The following is an 18,526-nucleotide window of genomic DNA, read 5'->3' as shown; positions in this document are numbered from 1 at the left end:
TTCTTACATTCTGCCACTCTCAGGGTGTCATCCAACACTGACATCAACCTTGATCAGTAATTTCTGATAAATACCTATCTCTATCTATCATCTATCTATCTATCTATCTATCTATCTATCTATCTATCTATCTATCTATCTATCTACCATCATCATCATCTATCTCTATCTATTCTTTCGAGATTGATTTTTGTTTTGTTTTTAATCTATTTATACTTGTTTCTCTGCTTGCCAGCCTCAATCTTATCAACCATGGGTTTGTTTTGTCTTTTTTCCCATTCAAAGTTTAGTGGGACAGCAAGACTTGGAACTTTTGCAAGAGGTGACTTTTCCCCTTTGTATTTTGTTGCATCAACGTCTCCCATGAAATTCTTCCCACCTTGCAAATTATTCCGCTGTATGAATGCTTATCCAAATATGGTGTCAGGAGTGAAAGGACAAATCCCCCCAACACAAACACATGAATTCACACAACACAATGACATTTTCCCTATTATATACATCAGCTGGGTGAAATGCATACAACCACTGAAAATAAATTAGTTCTGAAGGAGATGGCCGATGTTCCTTCAGCGTTTTTGTATTTACAATAAAAAGGAGAACAAGGAATTCCTTACATGATAAAGTCAGAGAAAGACTGCCAAGGAATTTCCTTGAAAGAAAATTCTGGAAAATGGTGAATGATCTGAGAAACCATCCCACCAATAAGGAGGCCCCCTGACTGATATGACTCATGTGGAACAGGGATAGGTTCTGTTGTGAGGCGTTTTATTGTATCTACTTCACACACCCAGAGAAACAGCAGAAGCAACAAGTATAGTGCTGCCATCCCACTATTCTTCCAGCTTCCCTCTAGATGCAAACATCCCTGCATTCATCTACAACCTATGCCTGGCATAAGGAGGCAACCTTGGCTGTCACCTGATTTTGCCTGCAGACTTAACAACCTTGTCCCTAGCAGCAGCAGGGTACGAATGCATGCCTAAGGCATCCCAGAGACTGCCAATGAACTGGTGAAGTCCGTCCTATACGACCTGAAAAAAGGAGTGTCACAGATCAACATGACAGAGCCCTGCCTGCCCATTGCCTTGAATGACACAACTGGAAGGGTTTATGTAACCACTTTCCTACTCACTTCAGTGTTGTTTTCTAGCCTTCGGAAAAACCTGTGCTCCTTTCACTGGGGAATTACACTGATGTGGATAATGACAAGGCAGATAATTATTTCTTGACCACATGTTTTCTCTGCTGGCGCTACAAGCAGACAGTTTTCAGATGGTGAGGAAATAGCAGCAGCCATTTTGGGCCATAAGATGAACTCATCAGCTCGACTGTGGTAGTGATGCAGTTCGACATGATGCAACTGCCCAGCCCCAATTTCATAAAGGAGTTGGGAGTCATCTTTTCTCAGGGTGATACTACACGGTTGTACCTTCGAATATTTAGTCAGAGAACCTAAGAGGAAATAGGATCCCTGATTTTCTTTGTGAGCCCCTGAAACTAATACCTTCTCCAAATATATGCCAACAGTTTGTGCTAGTTTTGTGCCAGAAATCCCAGGTGCTGTGCCTCCACACACAACTGTGTACTGCTACATCAAATGTGGGTTCATAGAGAACACACATAGAAACCAACATTGTTAAAATTACCTCAGAATATATGCCAAAGTTGTGTGCTATTTTGGTGCTGCTTTGTGCCACCAGTCCAGAGTTTTGTGCCACAACCCAATGCATAAAAATCACAGACCCCTAGGTGTGTCCTGGCGAACACAAACATTTCCACATTCTCATGTCGCCTCCAAACCTGTGCCAATGTTTTGTGCTATGTTTGTGCTATTTTGTGACACATATCCTGAGTTTTGTGCCAGTACCCCAAAGGTGAAAATGGCATACACTCAGGTGTGGCAGAGTGAATGATTAAAACAAATCCGCATTCTCATCTCTCCTCTGAACCTATGCCAACGTTTTGTGCCAGCTTCATGCCATTTTGTGTCACAAATCCTCAATGTTATGCCAGCACCAAAAGTGTGATAATGACATCCCCTTAGGTGGGGCCTGGCAAAAGCTGAAATTTGTACAATCTTATATCACTTCTGAAGTGCTGCCAACATCTTGTGCTAGTTTTGCGCCATTTTCTGCCACAAATCCCACATTTTGTGCTGTCACCAAAATCAGAAACATCTAGCATAGAGAATGATAAGAAAATCATATTCTCCTATCTCCTTGAAACATAGGAGAAGTTTTGTGTTAATTTTGCATGATTTTGTGCCACAAATCCTGAGTTTTGTGCTGGCACCAAGATCGTGGAAATGACATATCCTTACATGGGCCTGGTGAAGGCTGAAATGTCCACAATCTCATATCACCTCCAAACCTGTGACAATGTTTTGTGCTAGTTTTGTACCACAAATCCTGAGTTTGGAAAGAACTGGTACCAAGAAACTTGTTAACAGAATATAGACCATGCAGTGAAAACATGAGATATGTGTTTACAGAAAGAAATGCATACATTACCATTGGGGATGGCTGTCACAAGGAAATCCATCCCTTTTTTGGGGGGGGAAACAGACTTCCACAGACCCCCGCCCCTCACCCCGCTTGGCTTCCATTTGTGAGTTCAGCCATGGCCCTTTCCCACCAAAATCCAGGAACTTTATCAGATTGGTCTTTCAACTGCCATTTACGCAAACTGCGGGTAGAAGTTGCATAAGTTATCCAAATGTTGGGCTTAATTTACTGAATTTGCATAAATTGCAGCCGTAATATGCTTAATTTTGCACAAATTGCACCTGCAAGTTATGTGAATCTCAATTAAAAACAACAGCTACAAAACCAACCACCCAAAACTCTGCAAGCTGGCCTGAGTCGATAGCTCCCTGATCTCTGTTTAGTCCCAGCTGCCATATTTTGAGAAAATGTGGAATGCCTTCCTTTGGCCATGTCCCTTCTTCAGTATTTAAGGCTGCAGCTAGCCATAATTTATAAACTAGCCTTTGGGGGCTAGATGCCTAGCTCCTGAGTAGGTTGATTCACTGCTACCACCACCCCTCCACACACATACAAACACACTATTTCATTTTACCCACTGATGGGGCTCAGACGTCACCACGCTTTTCCGTTTTGAAACATTTATTTATTTATTTATTTATTTATTTATTTATTTATTTATTTATTTCTATACCGCCCAATAGCCGAAGCCCAATAGCCGAAACATTCACTCAACTTTCTACCTGGATTATTTTTCCTATCTGCACTTTGCTGGGTGAGGGTCCTACACCTTGGACCCTGTCAGTGGTCTCCTCCAATCTACATCTGTGCCCACAGGAGACTGTTACTCAGCTACTCCTTGGGATAGGTAGTTACACATTCCTTTTCTTTGCCCCCTTCCTTTTCCCACAAGGTGTGGACTACGCTGCTATTTAATTGGAAGCTTTAAAAATAAGGTTAACTCCTTTGGATTGAGAGAAGTTTAAGTGGAGCTAAGTAACAATTCAGACTGCTGCTAGTCGGGCCTATTGCAACTTTGGTATACTAGAGCTATTTTATTTGATGCTTTAATATGTTGTTTTCTAACAAGCCTCAGCAAAGTTGAGAGGACATCCCTTGTTGTCCTGCTTAGGGTTTAAATATATATTTTCAAACATATTGAACGTTTACATGGACTTCAGTCAGCTCTGGTTAGACTCTCTCACCCACTGGGGCAAGTTCAGGAACTAATTTTCAAGGTGTACATACAAACACCTAATGTGTTATGAGTGGGGAGCCTGGCCACACCTGGAAGGCATGACCCACCACTATGGATGTATCTGGTGGGCACACATGCATGCTCTGTGTTCAGGAGAATGGGTTCTATGTGCATACACATGCTTGAGCATCTCCATATGAAGGAGATCCATTTGCGACCCCTTATGCAGAGGAGTCCCTTGTATGCACGTCAGTATGGTTTCTAGGGGCATGGCTGCCTGCTGTATCAGTGGTGGGGAGTGGCGTTAACCCCTGTGTCTCCAAGACTGCTTCACACATTCTTTGAAGAGTTAGGTTGTTTTGTTTTTCTTTGTGGGAAAAGTTCAGCATAACCAGCTGATGTTAAAGGCAGAATAGAAATGCCAGATATCCTACAACTATGTCTCCTTACTAGGGTTGGCGGAGAATTTCTCCCAGAAACTTCGGGGGGCCGAGCGCCAACATGTTCGGCCCCCCGAACAAGTTTCAGGGAGAAATAAGGGCAATAAGAGAAATAAGGGCAAATAAGAGAAACAAGGGCTATTTGCGTTGCCCTTATTTTCGCCGTAGTCTACGTAAACATTTACGTAGACTACAGTGACTAAATAAGGAACGCGAATGGCGGCTCCCTATGGGGGCCGCCATTAGCGTACGCGCTTTTTTTTTTTTTAAAAGTCACCTGTGATAGGCTACGTGATGATTGACGTAGCCTATCATGGCTGACTTTGCAAATCTAGCCGGGATAGGCTACGTTAATCGTCACGTAGCCTATCAGGGGGCGTTTTTTTTTAAAAAAAAAAACTTTCACGTTCGCGGCCGGGCAAGGCGGGAAGCCTCCTCCCCGGCCTGAATTTCAGCCGGGGCGAGGCGGGAAGCCTCCCCCCCGGCCTGAACTTCACGGGGGGAGCAGCAAAGCGCCTCCCTCCCACCGCGAACGTCCTTCGAGGACAGGTAAGGGACTTTTGTCCACCCCTACTCCTTACCCAATGCTGCCTCACCACTGTATTGACTTGTTCACATTTGTTGTGGGAATCCAACACTGTTAACAGAGGATTGAACAGTAGGGGATATCACTTTCTTTCTTCTTCCTGACTATCTTAATTTATTTACAGAAAAACATCCCGCACATCGTCGGTGTGTAATACATGTATGTATATTCATTGCATAGACCGTAACATTACTTCTCCAGAAATTATGAATGCAAAGCGGGATTTTCCAGTCAGAGCACAGTTTCTGGAAATATTCATTCATCCAGTTTAAGAATTCTGCTGGTTTGTACAAGGCAGTAAGTAACCCAGAAGTCTTCTGTTCACTCTCACCCAGCCTTGAGAAAGCAGGAAGATGCAGTCGCGGATATGGGTTAGGCTCGATCATTGCATGTACAACATGAGATCGTAGAATCATAGAATCATGGAATCATAGAATTAGGGATGGCAGAGAATTCTGCCACAGACTCCAATGATTCTTCTTAGAATCTGGCCCCCCGGAGTCCGTGGCGGAACGAAAGAATACACGTTGGGCCGGATCCTACCTTCTGCCAGCCGGCCGCTGCCACATGTCCCATCTGCACCTGGCTGTCTTCAGACGCAAATGGTGTAGTGGACACCATTTGCGTTCCTGCCATTTGCCGTGATAGGCTACGTAAATCTTTACGTAGCCTATCATGGCACACAGCAGGGAAGCAAATGGTGCCTGCTACGCCATTTGCATCCCTGCCATTTCCCGTGATAGGCTATGTAAATCTTCACATAGCCTAAGACGGCAAAGAGCAGGGACACAAATGGCGCCCGCTAGGCCGGACGCCATTTGCTTCCGAGGACAGGCAGGGTGGCATTGGACGGACATGGCCAGGGAAAACCACGCAGGGCCGGATCCTACCTTCTGCCGGCCAGCCGCTGCCACCTGTCCCATCTGCTTCTGGCTGTCTTCAGATGCAAATGGCATCCGGCGTAGCAGACACCATTTGCATTCCTGCCATTTGCCGTGATAGGCTACATAAATCTTTACGTGGCCTATCACAGAATAGAGCAGGGATGCAAATGGCGCCTGCTACACCATTTGTGTCCCTGTCATTTGCCATGATAGGCTATGTAAATCTTTATGTAGCCTATCACGGCAAAGAGCAGGGACACAATTGGCGCCTGCTACGCCGGACGCAAATTGCATCTGAAGACAGGCAGGGCGGCTGTGGACGGACATGGCCGGCAGCTCTGCTGACTTGCTGCAGAGCAGAGCCAGCCGGGGATGAATCTGGGGGGAGGAACGGATCGCCTCCCCCCCGTGGAACACCACCGGCACACTCGGAGGTGAGTTTCGTGCATCCCTATGTAGAATGGTAGGGTTGAAAGGGACAAAAAGTCCATCGAGTCCAACCCCCTGCTAAATGCAAGAATCCAAGTCACAGCATCCCTGACAGGTGGCTGTCCAGCCTCATCTTGAATGCCTCCAGTGTGGGAGAGCCCACTACCTCCCTAAGTCATTGGTTCCATTGTCGTATTGCTCTAGAAAGATATTAAAGAAAAACATCTTCAACCATGATCATGATGTGGCTGACTTCCCTAGTCCTTAAATTCCTCTAAAATGATGATTGACAGGCCCGGAAGACAGAGTTGTGCTTTGTAAATTGATTCCATGACATCTCCCATGATCTCTTTTTACTTAGGTTTTTAGTCTAGACTTGTCTGAAGAGGAATTAACTACTGAGTTGAAGGCTCCCCCAAGCAACACCATCCCTTCCTTGAAGGAGTTATGTTTCAAAAGAGTCCTGACCTGCAGAGGAACTACAGTTTATTACAGATTGCTACTATATTTTGGGAAAGGGGGCAACTTTGCAGAGCCTGGGGTTCCGTTCCTACCCACCAGTGGCTGCACATGCCTCTCTGCCACAGTAATCACTGCAGAAGCACCAATTCAAGAGTGAGAAAAAAGCTGCATTTTTCCTTCTAAGGAAATGCTGCCGGGAGCCCTGTGGGTCTGAGATTTTCCATTAAAGCAAGGTGTACACTCCCTGTGTTCCTTGACTGAAAGGGGAAATGAGTTTTTTTTTTCATAGCCGGTGATGGTCCTTTATTAGTGCATTGATACTGGTGTGGGGATTGTTAGGGAACATCAAAAAAAAAAAAAGCAGGGGGGGGGGACAACTGGCCACATGTAACCCACTACGCATTTAATTCTTTCTCCTTATTAGCTGCTCCCTCTTGTTCAGCTCAGGCCTTAGCATAATAATGTAGCATTTGGGGGAAAAGATACAACCTAGTAACCCAGCACTGGAAGCTAAGATAGAGAAGATTTCCACAGCAACCATGTCTTTCCCCTTGGTGCTCAGGTAGGTTGGAACAAAAGACAACCAAACACTGCAAAACACCAGCATGCTGAAGGTGATAAACCTGGCTTCATTAAAAGCATCTGGCAAATTCCTGGCTAAGAAAGCCACAGTGAAGCTGATAATGGCCAGCAGGCCCATGTAGCCCAGGGCAAGGTAAAACATGGTGGACGAACCTGCATTGCATTGCACAATGATTTCTTCAATTGCTGAGTGCGTATCTATATCAGGGAATGGGGAAGAGGTTGCCAGCCACATGGCACAAATGCCAGCTTGAATGAGGGTGCAAAAAAGTATAATGGTGTTGGCCAGCCTTTTCCCCACCCATTTCCTCATGCAAGATCCTGGCTTGGTGGCCATGAAAGCTACAACCACTGTGATGGTTTTGGCCAACACACAAGAAACAGCCACTGAGAAGATCAAACCAAACATTGGTTGTTGGAAAAGGCAGGTCAGTTTCCCAGGCTTGCCAAGGAATAACAAAGCAGAGAGGAAGCAGAGCAGGAGAGAGATAAGGAGAGTGTAGGTGATGCCTCGGTTGTTGGCTTTGACTATGGGGGTATCTCTGTGCTTAATAAAAGCTTGCAGCACAAAGGCCGTGACCAAGGAGAATGAAATGGCAGCTGTGGCTAAACTTTTCCCCAATGGTTCTTCATAGGACAGGAAGGTTACACTTTTATGAATGCATTGATCTCTGTCCTTGCTTGGAAACTGATCTTCTGGACATTCAAAACAGTCATTCATGTCTGAAAAAAGAGAAGGGGTCATCAGTATGCTTATTCATATGTAAACTGGAAATAATTTCCATGATTAATTTTGACTCTAGAGTCTCTGCTTCTGCCAATTCTTTTCTTGTAGTTTCACATGAGGAGTTCATGTTCAGGGAAGGCATTTTGATTTAGCAGAGGGATACTACTAAATGTATCCACCGCCATTACATTTCTGTCTGAGATATGCAATTCCGATCTGTCTTGTCATGCTACCTTCAAAAAAGAACAAACTGCAACTTTCGGGGGTCCATCATCTGAATGGTAACTTCTTCATGAAGAAGTTACCATTGGTAACTTCTTCATGGGGGTTGGACTCGATGGCCTTGTAGGCCCCTTCCAACCCTACTATTCTATGATTCTATAAGTTTAATTGATATCTCATCCTCATCCTGCTGGCCAAACACCAACCCTTCCTTCATTATGTTAACATCCTGGAATGATCCTTTGATGGGTGCTCATGGGTAGAAACTTTCTGCCCCATGAATTATTATCCTAAATCCCAATGGTTTAAAATGGTCAAATAGCTCATGAATCCACTCCCCTTTCTCCGCTTAATTTAGGGATGGCGGAGAATTTCTCCCCGAATCTTCGGAGGCCGAATACCAATGCATTCGCCCCCCTGAAATTGGTGCGGAAATTCTCCGCCGGCCCCCCTCCCCCCTCGGGATGGGACTTACCGTGGCCGAATGTTCCTCTCAGCGGCGGGTCCCAGCAGCGGTTCAGCGGCGGTTTGTTGGGGGCGGGGGCAGCGGCCACCATTGCAAAAAAAAAAAAGTAAAGTAAAAAATAACACACACACACCCATGTTAGGCTATGTAACGATTTACGTAGCCTATCAAGGCTAGATTTCCAAAGTCAGCCGTGATAGGCCACGTAATCGTCACGTAGCCTATCACGGGAGACTTTGGAAAAAAAAAATGCATACACAAATGGCAGCAGCCCATGGGCGCCGCCATTTGCGTTCCTCATTTTGGCACGTCTACTCTACGTAAAGATTTACGTAGACTACAGCGAAAATAAGGGAACGCTATTTGCGTTGCCCTTATTTTCACCGTAGTCAATGTAAATCTTTACGTAGACTAGACGTGTCAAAATAAGGAACGCAAATGGCGGTCCCCATGGGAGCCGCCATTTGTGTACGGGTTTTTTTTCTTTTTCAAAGTCACCCATGATAGGCTACATAATGATTTACGTAGACTATCACGGCTGACTTTGGAAATCTAGATGTGATAGGCTACGTAAATCGTTACGTAGCCTATCACGGGTGTCTGTGTGTGTTTTTTTACTTTTTTTTCGCGGCCAGGTAGACGGGGCGCTTCTACCTGGCCTGAATTTTGCTGGCGAGGGATGGGGCGCCTCTCCCCCGGCCTGAATTTCGGGAGGAGAACTGAAGCACCACCCCACCACGAAGCAAGCTTTGAGAACAGGTAAGGGACTTTCGTCCATCCCTACGCTTTAATAGGGATGTACAAAAGTCACTTACCTTTTAACGACATTGATTTGCGGTGGGGGGGAGGCGCTCCGTCCCTCCCCCCGAAATTCTGGCAGGGGGGAGGTGCTCTGTCCCTCCCTCCCGAAATTCTGGCCGGGGGGCAGGCGCTCCGTCCCTCCTCCCCCCGAATCCTGGCCAGCCAGGTCCGCAAATGGCGGCGGTCGTAGCCGCCGCCGTTTGCCTCCCTGCAGTCAGCCGTGATAGGCTAAGTAAATGTTTACGTAGCCTATCAAGGCTGATTTAAAAGAAAAAAAACGAAATAGACGCTACGCTATTTGTGTTCCCCTTATTTTCGCCGTCTTAGTCTACGTAAATGTTTACGTAGACTAAGACGTGTCAAAATAAGGAACGCACATGGCGTTATAAAATAAGAAATCAGCTATCACAGCTGATTTCTTTTAAAACAGCCGTGATAGGCTACGTAAACATTTATGTAGCCTATCACGGTGTTTTTTAAAAACCTAGCCATGATAGGCTATGTAAATCTTTACGTAGCCTATCACTTTTTTTGTTTTTTGTATTTTTTTACTGGAAATGGTTGTGGCAGCAGCTGGTCGGAAGACCGGCCGCCGCCGCCACCGCCGCCGCAGCACGGCCGCCGCAGCACCGCCGGAGCTGCCACCACCAGGATGATTCGCCCAAGGTAAGTCCCGTCCCGGGGCGGTGGGGGGGCAGACCGTTTCGCCACCGATTTCGGGGGGGCGAATGCACTGACATTTGGCCTCCCTGAGATTCGTGTCGAAATTATCTGACATCCCTAGCTTTACATTACATTTGGATTCCCTGTCTCTGTCTTGAATGTAGAAGGCTCATGTTGGTTTTAGTGGGGCAGTCAAGGCCTCCTCATCTTTTTCATTGAAATATGATGAGTGGGTGATGAGTCTATATTTGTGTGTGTGCATTTGAACCTGCAGGTATCTGTACCACTGACCTGCCACCTCCACCTGCATGTGACTGTTGCGGTAAAAACATTGTCCACATCTGTCTGATAGCATTACTGTTACTAAAAAAAGGGGCAGCCCTCCAATTTCATTCTTCCTTCCAGTGCCTATAAGAGCTTAAATTCTTCTCTGTGATATCTCTGAGAATTCTTCCTCTTTCTAACATTTTGACTGTCCCTTTCCCCTAGGAAGCTTGGGAACTCCAGTTTATTAGAAGTTGGAATAGAAAGACTTAACCTGAAGCTCACAAGAAGCAACAATACATTCAGAAGAGAAGGGCTATCCCCCACCCCTCTGTGTGTGTGCTTGTGTGTCTATCTGTAACTTTTACTCAAATTAAAATGTGAGAAAAAAATATATTTCTTCTAGTACGGCCAGGTAAGGAAGTGCATGTCCACTAGCACTTTTCATCAGAGTATTCTGGGCTAGTAAGCATAATATGCACATAAAAGCATTGGTCAGCCAGAAGCACAGAAATACTCCCTTTGGGTTGGGGAAGGTGAGTGTACATAATCAAATATACATTTGTTCTGGTGGAACTCACAAGAAATTCTCAGCAGATCAAAAGAATACCGAGGAACAGCATGCTGGAACATGATGAACTCCAAACAGTTAACAGATGGAACATGAGAGGAGATCAGCTTAGTTAGTCCCGAATGCTGCTGCTGCTGCTTATTTTCATTATTAATAATAGCAGTAAAATATTTAATAGTTATTATTTAGTTTCACTGTTTAGGTTACTTGTGAATTGTCAGAAAATATATTTATTTTATCACACCATCAAGCAGGGATGGGAAACTATGGGCTACAGGGCCCATTTTGCACAAAGGTATCCTGAGGCCATAACCGCCCAGCACCCCGCACAATTCTCCTATGCCCCATGATGATGTTAAAGAGAGAGAGAGAGAGAGATTCATTGCTGAAATTTGGCAGGGACCATTAGAGAGAGGTAATTCGGTCAAATCTAGCGTGGAAAGGAGATACAGTTGACCTATTTACTGCTCCATAGCTGTAAACAAATGTTTGCTGCTTCTTCTTCTTGTTGTTGTTGTTTTCTGGAGCAGCCATTAATGTCAGTGGTCAGTCAGTGGCAGGTGTCATTTGTGGTCAGCGAAAGGTGGCGGCCCACGCCTGCCATAAAGCATTGCACCTTTCTCTCTTTTTGTGGATGCAGTAGGAACAGTGGAATTCAAGAGAGCCTGAATAAATTAGGACCTATTTATTTAACATGGGTGATTCACCCCACCCAGGATCTGCATGAGAAAAGTGCGGAAATCTATTAAACCTTCTCCTGCAGACAACTAGCCTGCCTTATGGTGAGCTACTCTGTCAAAGTTAGGAGTCAGATTGATCCCAGCAACTTTTCAAGGCTACATGTCAATGTAAGGGTGCAGAAACCTGGTGCCACACACAGCTCCGAGTAGGTCAGGCAGAATGGTACCCAAAGGTACACCATTTCCTTTCTCAAGGGTCACACAGCCCCCCTGCATCAGGCCTCCATTCTTGTTGATCACCATAAAAGTGCCAGAGAGTGCTCACCAAATCTATTAACCTAAAATTCCTGCACATCCCTGCCAACTCCAAATCAACCTATTTAAGCAGCCCCCCATCTTAATTTTACTAGCTCCAGTAGGGAGTAGGTGAAAACACTTGCATGCAAATGCAAATCAGTGGCAAGCAAAAATTCCTACTCAGCCCTCCAAAAGGGAGTGCCTAGTTAGACTCCTACTGGTTTTAGGGGGAGGGTGGGAACCCAGAAGTGAAGATGCTGAGTCTAGGCAGAGCCCACCTTGATAGGCTGAGCTCCACCCCTTTCTTGCAGTGTCTCTTCCTCCTCTTTCCCTCCTGCAAATGCCACCTCCTGCCTGAAATGTTCCAGCAGGGAAGGAAATGGGCTCATTGCACTTTGAACAGAAAGAGCTAGGGATGTACGAAAGGCACTTAACCTTTCACAGATTATATTTATGGTTGGGGAGGAGGTGTTCCATCCCTCCACCCGGAATCCTCACCAGAGGGGGAGGCACTCCATTCCCCCCCCCCCGGAATCCTGGCCAGCTGGCTGTGCTCCGCAGGGATTCTGCTGAGCTGCCGGCTGGCTCCGCCAGCAGCCGGACATCCGGCCACTGGCTAGCAGGGACGCAAATGGCGGTGGCTGTAGCCGCCACAGTTTCCCTGTGTCCCTGCAGTCAGCCATGATAGGCTATGTAAATGTTTACATAGCCTATCATGGCTGACTTAAAAAAACAAACAAACGTTCTTACGCAAATGGCGGCTACAGCCGCCACCATTTGCGTACACGCGGGTTTGTTTTTGTTTTTTTAAAGTCAGACATGATAGGCTACGTAAACATTTTCATAGCCTATCAAGTTTTTTTTAAAAAAACCTAGCCATGATAGGCTACGTAAATCTTTATGTAGCCTATAACTTTTTTTTTTTTAACTGGAAATGGCGGCGAGGGCAGCTGGTCGGAAGACCAGCCGCCACAGCTGCCACTGCCGAACCACCGCCGGGACCGCCACCGGAACCGCCGCCACCAGGAAGATCCACCCACAGTAAGTCTCATCCCGGGGGGGTGTGGGGGGGTGGCAGGCCATTCCTCCACAGATTTTGGTGGGCCAAATGCGCAGGCATTGGGCTTCCCCGAGATCCATGCCGGAATTTTCGTACATCCCTAGATAGAGCAGGGTTTGCTTCTAACAAATGTTAGAAGCAAGTATTGAAATGAGTCACTCAATGAATGTACAGGGGGACAGCACTCACAGATAGGGATGGCAGAGAATTCCGCCATGGATCTCGGTGAGGCCGAATGCCAGTGCATTCGGCCTGCCACCCCCCCGCCACCCCGCGGATCCCCCCCGGGACGAGACTCACCTGGGGCGTATCTTCAGGGCGGCGGCGGCTGTGGAGGCTGGTCTTCAGACCAGCTGCCCCCATCGCCATTTCCACTCTTGTTCTTGTAAAAAAAAAAAAAAAGACGTGATAGGCTACGCAAAGATTTACGTAGCCTATCATGGCTTGGTTAAAAAAAACAACAACACGGGATGATAGGCTACGTAAATATTTACGTAGCCTATCACGGCTGGGTGGGTTAAAAAACATCAAAAACCGCGTACGCAAATGGCGGCGGCTACAGCCGCCACCATTTGCATTCTTTATTTTTGCCCGTCTTAGTCTACATAAATATTTATGTAGGCTATGACGGCGAAAATCAAGGGGAATGCAAATAGCGTAGTGGGTGCTATTTGAGTCCCTTTTTGATTCCCCGTTTTAACCTACATAAATATTTACATACGTGGTTTTTTTTGTTTGTTTTTTTACCCAGAGCCCTCCGCGGCCAGAAATCCGGCTGCGGACGGCTCTGGCCTGGCTCATGCTGGCCGGCTGCTCTGCGGAGCTGCCGCGGAGCACAACCAGATGCAGTGGATTCCGGGAGGGAGGAACGGAGCACCTCCCCCCCATCTAGGATTCCAGGGGGAGGGACAGAACACCTCCCCCCCACCATAAACATAATCTGTGAACAGGTAAGTGACTTTCGTACATCCCTACTCACATAACTCTGCCTACATGATTATGATTACAATTACGATTATTTACAGCCCATCAACCTGGGTTCTTTGGGCACTCACACTGTCATGGCACAAGTTAAAATGAGGACACACACAAATCCCTGGAGATGTAGCTAGGGGTGGTAGAGAATTCTGCCACAGACCCCAATGAGCACAGACAGGTGGATTTCTGCAATTTCTGGCAGCTATGGCAGATCGTTTAGTGATGAAAAGCTTCACTATTTTGAAGTGTTCGACAGCTTTCACTTGCTATGGTCACTGGAAATGAATCAAATGAATAGAAAAAACTAAAAAGAAAAACCATTTTCTGACTTATTCACTAGCTGAGAAATTTAAAGCACTATGCAGGGTTCCATTTCCCAATTCTGTCCTCAATTAACAGCTGGTTCATGCATTTATGTACCTGACTTGAGGTCTTGTCACTTTGTGACTTGCAGGGGAATGTTTGAATTGACCTTCACTGAAATCGTGGTGGGGATTCAAATCTTCCTAGCAATTCCTTTCAGGTTCCTGGAACTAAATAATTACAGTAAAGTACATAAATAATAATTTTAAAAATCTACCTAATTTGGGAATGTTTGAATGGGTCAGGATGAATGATGCAGATCAATTTCTGACACTTACCGAATAGTGACATGCACGCTTTGAGAACTCTCTCTTCTAAAATGGTACTATGGTATTATATTAACCCAAATTGCTGGAATATTTAGTGCATCCCATCGCATACCTGTTTGATTTGAAATCTTCCCTTCTGGACACAGATTGCAATCATAGCAACAAAACTTCTCCCCTTCCTTCTTTCTCTTCCGATACCCAGGCTGGCAGGAGGCACTACAGATAGAAACTGGCACAACCTATGTATAAAGAATGTTTAGGATGAGGGAAAAGTGGTACTCCTAAAAAAATTATTCAGCTGATGTACAAATGAAGAAGTGATTACTTGACATGGAAGAATGCTAGGGGTGTATGAAACCCCACGTACCTGGATCTGCTGGGGTCTGCAGGTGAGGGGAGGCGATCTGTCCCTCCCCCGAATTCCTTGATGGGGGGGGAGATCTGTTCCTCTCCCCCGGAATCCTGCCCGGCTGGCTCCGCTCTGTGGCCATTCTGCGGAGCTACTGGCCAGGCAGATCCACAGCGGGGCCTCCACCCGCCGCCTGGGTGCTGCGGACGCAAATGGCGTCCTCCGTAGGGGACGCCATTTGCTTCCCTGCTGTTGGCCAGGATAGACTACGTATATATTTACGTAGCCAATCATGGCCAACAGCAGGGATGCAAATGGCGTCCCCTACGTCATTTGCATCCCCGCTTTAGCCGTGACAGGATACATAAATATAGGCATAGCCTATAACAGGCTAGCATAGGGACACAAATGACGTCCCCTACGCAGGATTCCATTTGCGTCCGCAGCAGCCTGACATATAGTAAAATCGACCTTTGTGACACGATTCTTCTTTCTCTGACATGCCTGAGGCAGTTATTAAGTTATTGGCCTGAGGCAGTTATTAAGAGCCCTGGAAATTTATTGTAAAACTGAAAAATTGGTGATTATGCCAAATCTAAAGTTTTGTTTACTCAAAAACAGACTAAACATTCCTGGCAGATAAATGGGGATCTGATTGAGCAGGTGAAATCTTTCTAATATTGGGGAGTGATTTTCCAGTTGTCTGGCTCTTGGAGAACTCAAATCTCTCAGGCTATTGCTCAGAGGAGTCGTTAGATTATTCATCTCTTTTTTTCTTTGCCAAAGGAGGTCAGCGCATTTCATCACCCTCCAAGGTTTTCCTGCCGAGACGTTAAAACAAATGTTATATGGTGCTCAGTTGTGTGCTTATAGTATTTTCATTTTCTTAAATTATTAAATTTATTAATCGCACATCTGACTGGTCAACCAACTACTCTATAGTGGCTAGTAATTTTATAGTAATATTGTCACTATGGATTCCACCCAAAGAAAATTCCAAAGAAATATTCTAGGCCTTCCGAGTTGTGTGCCCTAGGGGTTCACGAAAGTCCCTTACCTGTCCTCGAAGCTTTTCGTGGTGGGGGGGAGGTGCTTCGCTGCTCCCCCCACGAAGTTCAGGCCGGGGGGGAGGCGTCCCGCCTCGCCCGGCCGAAATTCAGGCTGGGGGGGAGGCTTCCTGCCTCGCCCGGCCGAAATTTAGGCCACGAAGGAGGCGCCTCGCCTCGCCCGGCCGTGAACTAAAAAGTAAAAAAAAAAAAACCGCCCCCGTGATAGGCTATGTGACGATTAACGTACCCTATCATGGATTTGCAAAGTCAGCCGTGATAGGCTACGTAAATCGTCACATAGCCTATCACGGGCGACTTAAAAAAAAAAAAAAGCACCTACGCAAATGGCAGCCCCCATAGGGAGCCATATAAATCTTTACGTAGACTACAGCGACCAAATAAGGAACGCGAATGGCGGCTCCCTATGGGGGCCGCCATTATCCGTACGTGCTTTTTTTTTTTTTTTTTAAGTCACCCGTGATAGGCTATGTGACGATTTACGTAGCCTATCATGGCTGACTTTGCAAATCTAGCCGTGATAGGCTACGTTAATCGTCACGTAGCCTATCACGCGGGTGTTTTTTTTTTTCTTTTATTGGAATGGCGGCGGCGGCAGCTGGTCAAAAGACCAGCTGCCGCTCCCGCCCCCGACGAAGACCCGCCGAATCGCCGGCCGGACCTGCCGCCAGGAGGGACATTCACCAAAGGCAAGTCCCGTCCTGGGGGGGGTGCGGGGGGCGGGGGTGCAGAGAATTTCTCCCCGAAACTTGTTTGGGGGGCCGAACACTTTGGTGCTTGGCCCCCCGAAGTTTTGGGGAGAAATTGTCCGCCAACCCTAGTGTGCCCAACATCCTCCTATGTCTAAAGACAGGCCAAATATCAGCTGAATGCCAGGTTTGGTTGAATACATTAAATTTGGGGTTAAAACTAATGTTTGTCCATCAAGGTTTGGCCCCTCTGACTTTGAGTGATATACTTCAGTCAAAATGAAAAGGGTTGTGGACGAGCAACTACGCAATTTGTGTTTCTGGCGAAATTAGGGATGTCAGAGAATTTCTCCATGAATCTCGGGGAGGCCGAATGCCAGCGCATTCAGCCCCCCGCAATTGATGGAGAAACGGTTAGCCCCCCCCCACCCCCCCTGGGACTTACCTTTGGCGAATGTCCCTGGCGGCGGTGGCGGCGGAAGCGGCGGCGGTTTGGCAGCAGTTCGGCGGCGGCAGCGGCTGCGGCGGCCGGTCTTCCGACGGGCTCCCGTCGCCGCCATTTCCAAGTTAAAAAAAAAAAAAATGTGATAGGCTACGTAAAGATTTACGTAGCCTATCATGGCTAGATCTTTAAAAAACACCATGATAGATTTACGTAGCCTATCACGGCTGAGTGAAAAAAACAACAACTGCATGTACGCAAATGCCCTCACCCCGGCGCCAGCTTGTCTGGCTGAAAGGGGGGACCATTGCGGGATGGTGGGGTGACAAGACGTAGGGACCTCTGATTGGTGCACCCCAGTGGTACCACCATGCAAGGAGGGGCAGGCTGAGTTGCCTTACACTCAGCCACCCTCCCAATCTTAGCTCTCTGGCTCAACCCAGCTCCCTCCCACCCTCCCCTAAGCAGTGTGGGTTTACTACCGATTGCCCTTTGGGAACCATGTAGGAAATTTGGCTGACAGTTCGATTGGCCTATTACTGTGCGTCTTTTTTGCCTACGTCACACTGTTTTGCGGGTCACGTGTGTCCTGTAAGGGAGTATGGTCTTTATCATTGGTCACATTCCAGGTGGCGGCTGGGACGGGCATAAACAGGAAAGTAGGAATGGCGGAGAATTTCTCCATGAATCTAGGGGAGGCCAAATGCCAACACATTCGGCCCCCCGAAATTGGCGGTGAAATTCTCCGCCACCCCCCAGGATGTGACTTACCTCTGTCGAATGTCCCTCTCAGCGGCGGATCCCGGCGGCGTTTCGGTGGTGTTTCGGCGAGGGCGGCGGCCGGTCTTCCAACTGGCTGCCGCCGCCGCAATTACAAAGTGAATGTAAAAAAACAAACAAACTGCACACGTGATAGGCTACGTAACGATTTACGTAGCCTATCATGGCTAGATTTCCAAAGTCAGCCGTGATAGGCTACATAAATCGTTACGTAGCCTATCACGGGTGACTTTGAAAAAAAAACAAAAAAGCTTGCACGGAAATGGCGGCGCCCATGGGCGCCGCCATTTACGTTCCTTATTTGGGCCCGGGTAGTCTACGTAAAGATATGGCATAAATAAGTATAACTATGGCATAAATAAGGGCAACACTATTTGCGTTGCCCTTATTTTCACTGTAGTCTACGTAAATCTTTACGTAGACTACCCGGGCCCAAATAAGGAACGCAAATGGCGGCGCCCATGGGCGTCGCCATTTGCGTACATGCTTTTTTTTTTTTCAAAGTCACACGTGATAGGCTACATAATGATTTACGTAGTCTATCACGGCTGACTTTGGAAATCTAGCAGTGGTAGGCTATGTAAATCGTTATGTAGCCTATCATGTGTGTGTGTGTTTTTTTTACATTCACTTTTTTATTTCGCGGCCGGGGAGATGGGGCACTTCTCCCCAGCCAGAATTTCCGCCAGGAGAGGCGGGGCGCCTCCCCCCCCGGCCTGAATTTCGTCCGGGTGAGGCAGGGCGCCTCCCCTCCCGGCCTGAACTTCAGGG

The 18,526-nt window shown here is 46.8% G+C and overlaps 1 protein-coding gene across 1 annotated transcript; it reads right to left on the bottom strand.

Annotated features, from left to right (window-relative positions):
- Window positions 1-6,775: 6,775 nt before the first annotated feature.
- Window positions 6,776-15,019, bottom strand: LOC146342827 (vomeronasal type-2 receptor 26-like). Its single transcript, XM_084808651.1, has 3 exons — window positions 14,796-15,019; window positions 14,541-14,667; window positions 6,776-7,790 (listed from the first exon to the last, which is right to left on the bottom strand). The coding sequence occupies exon 3, from the start codon at window positions 7,786-7,788 to the stop codon at window positions 6,889-6,891; it is 900 nt and encodes a 299-aa protein (XP_084664777.1). The 5' UTR covers window positions 7,789-7,790; window positions 14,541-14,667; window positions 14,796-15,019; the 3' UTR covers window positions 6,776-6,888.
- Between the last annotated feature and the right edge of the window lie 3,507 nt (window positions 15,020-18,526).

The sequence above is a fragment of the Heloderma suspectum genome, chromosome 6, assembly GCF_057233095.1.
Source record: "Heloderma suspectum isolate Gila_16-S chromosome 6, 16-S_ref, whole genome shotgun sequence".
NCBI classification, from domain to species: Eukaryota; Metazoa; Chordata; class Lepidosauria; order Squamata; family Helodermatidae; genus Heloderma; species Heloderma suspectum.
The sequence above is the reverse complement of the archived record's forward strand: the minus strand, read 5'-3'. Positions and strand labels throughout refer to the sequence as shown.

Coding starts and splice junctions, on each gene's coding strand:
- LOC146342827 (XM_084808651.1), bottom strand. CDS start 7,788: ATGAATGACTGTTTTGAATGTCCAGAAGATCAGTTTCCAAGCAAGGAC.